This window comes from Corythoichthys intestinalis, chromosome 3 (assembly GCF_030265065.1).
Source record: "Corythoichthys intestinalis isolate RoL2023-P3 chromosome 3, ASM3026506v1, whole genome shotgun sequence".
Taxonomy (NCBI): Eukaryota; Metazoa; Chordata; class Actinopteri; order Syngnathiformes; family Syngnathidae; genus Corythoichthys; species Corythoichthys intestinalis.
The window spans coordinates 39,817,985-39,820,562 of NC_080397.1; the positions used below are offsets into that span (position 1 = coordinate 39,817,985).

General features: G+C 40.3%; 1 protein-coding gene across 1 annotated transcript; it reads left to right on the plus strand.

Moving 5' to 3' along the window:
* Positions 1-1,387: 1,387 nt before the first annotated feature.
* tcima (transcriptional and immune response regulator a) lies at positions 1,388-2,300 on the plus strand. The gene has a single exon (XM_057832465.1). It carries the CDS (start codon positions 1,489-1,491, stop codon positions 1,789-1,791), a length of 303 nt encoding a protein of 100 aa, XP_057688448.1. The 5' UTR covers positions 1,388-1,488; the 3' UTR covers positions 1,792-2,300.
* The last annotated feature ends 278 nt before the right edge of the window (positions 2,301-2,578 follow it).

Genomic DNA, 2,578 nt, shown 5'->3' on the forward strand with positions numbered 1-2,578 from the left:
TCTTTATTATTCAATCAAAAAATAAGTTGCTTAAAAAAATACATTTTCAAAAGGAAAAATCATTTCAATCTAAAAAAAAAAAAAAAAAAAAGAAAAAAGAAAAAATTCAATTATATAAAACATTTTTGAAATCGAAAAAATATTTGAGATTTAAAAATTTGCATTTTAACACTTAATTTTTCATTGAAAACGTTTTATTTGATTGAAACAATCCTTTTTGTGTTTGGGCCATATTATGAGTAGGACATCTGTGGCTGGATCATTCAATCCCCAAAAAAGTTGCTTCAACCCAAAAAATATTTTCAATCAAAGACAAACATTTTTTAGAAAATAAAATTGCACTCCCCTAATTTTTTGGGGGGGATTATATGCAAAGCAAATGACCGTCTAAGGTGCTAGTCGCATGATCTGTTCGAAAAATAATTTTTACCCATTATAAAAATATATTTTTTTGTTCATTTAATTCAGTTTTTGTTGCAGTTTTATAGCTTTACAACTTTTATATATACAGTAGGAAAGTCAATTTCATGCAATTACATTTTTCATTTTGCCTGTATCGCAAATTATTTTTTTTCCATTATCATTCAGGCCTTTTTTTTTTTTTTTTTTTTACTTTTTAAGGGCTAAAAGTAACAAAATAATCCAAAAATACAATGGGGTTGCCAAAAGATACAAAAATATATACATTTTAAACTCCGCAACACTCCCGGAAAAAGTACAGTACTGTAACATGTTTCGAACTTTTGTTCAACCCCCCCCCCCCCCCCCCCCCCCCCCCCAAAAAAAAAAAACTTTTCCGTACAGGCAGATCCTCAAAATCAGGTGACTTGGACGCAAAAATATGTGATCGAGACATCCCTCCTGTAAAGTATCTCTTCCTGTAGCAGGGATGTACCACACATAGGAAAATAAATGGTGGAAATATCATTAAAAAATCCAGGATTGAATACTGAGATGCAAAATTTCAATTATTTGTTGTGTCTTACCTGTTTTATTTTATTCATTCAAAAATAAAAAAAATTGCGCAACTTATTGGCTGCTGTTGACAACAATAGACGCACCAGAATAAGAGGACTGATCGCTGCCAGCCCTTCAGTCCAATTGGATTGAACGTCTATCACCGTCAATGGCAGTGAATAACTTACCAAAAAAGGTACCTGAATTGTCCTTCAATCCTGAAGTGACTATTAATCAATATTTAAGTGAAAAAGTAAGGTTGACTTTAGTTTCATCATCCAGTTAGCTTTTTGAACAACAATAACAACGACAGCTGGCAGGCAGATCGCTCGTTTTACAGGAGGGGAAAGCGTCCTGTCTCTGCTTCACGACTGCTGATGTCACTACTGGCTGGCGGCAAGATCCTCCCACAGCAGCAGCATAAATACACGCAGGCTCAGCTCTCCTTCACTCACTCAGCCTCACAAGCCGCTCAGCAGAGCTCGCTCAGCCTCTCTCTCAGCCTCAGAGCCACGCGAAGCGAGAGACAAGATGTCCACGTACGTGTCTTCAGACTGCCGCCGTGTCAGTCCTTCCGTCCACGGCAACAAGTTTGCCACGGCTCACCGCAAGAAGGCCGTAGCCAACATTTTCGACAATGTCAGTCAGGACGCCCTGACCAGACTCTTCCAGAAGACCGGCGACATGAAAGCCGAGGAGCGGGTGAGGAGCATCTTCTCCTACTCGCACGACCCCGAGGAGACGGCCCGGGCGCTGATGGCTCTGAAGCAGAGGAAGAAGGACAAGTTCCTCCAGATTGCTGGCATGCTCCGGCAAATGCTTAAATTTCGCTGACGGGACGTGGCTCGGCAGTGTGTTAGCCACCTTGGTCTTTCACTCGGCTCGTGTTGGAGCCTTAAACCTGCATGACTGCTCTCCCGATGGGACTCGAACACCGATGACCCCAAGAGCGACGGTGATGTGCTTGCAAGACGCCGACAGCGAGGCCACCTTGCCACGCCGCAGGTGATGGAGAGTCTAGCCATGGCTGGATGGAAGCAGAAAAAGCGTACTGATGATTGATGGACATCAAATATTTTCCTGAGACTTGAATTCACTCATGTGGAAGCGCCACTGTGAAGCAGCAGCACACAAAGGAGGTGCTGGTGGAAAGCTGCAACTATGTGAGACTTTTAGTGCCAGAAGAAGAACCTTCATGGATGCCTGTCCTGAACACATGCCTTCTTTCTACATGAACACTGTCACTGTAGTGGCTCCTAATGTTACACTTGTGTCAAATAGCACAACGATTTACATGAATGATATGTCCTATTCTTTGTCCTTTTTAATAAATTGCTTTGTTTACAAAAGTTACACTCTGCTTTGTCCTTTGTATTCATCACTGCACACGTTTCTAAATTGACATGACTCATTAACTGTGTTTCAGGGTAACAATATTGGGGGTGAAATTGATATTCAAGGCATTCAATTGAGAAGCCTCTGTATGCCTAAAATCGTCATCATTGTTCAAAATAGTTGTAGCTGAGTGAGTAAACATCAAATGAAAAATGAACATGTGTGATCAGTGTAGTATGATCATTTTATGATTAGTGACAATCCACATGACAAAAATACAATTCAA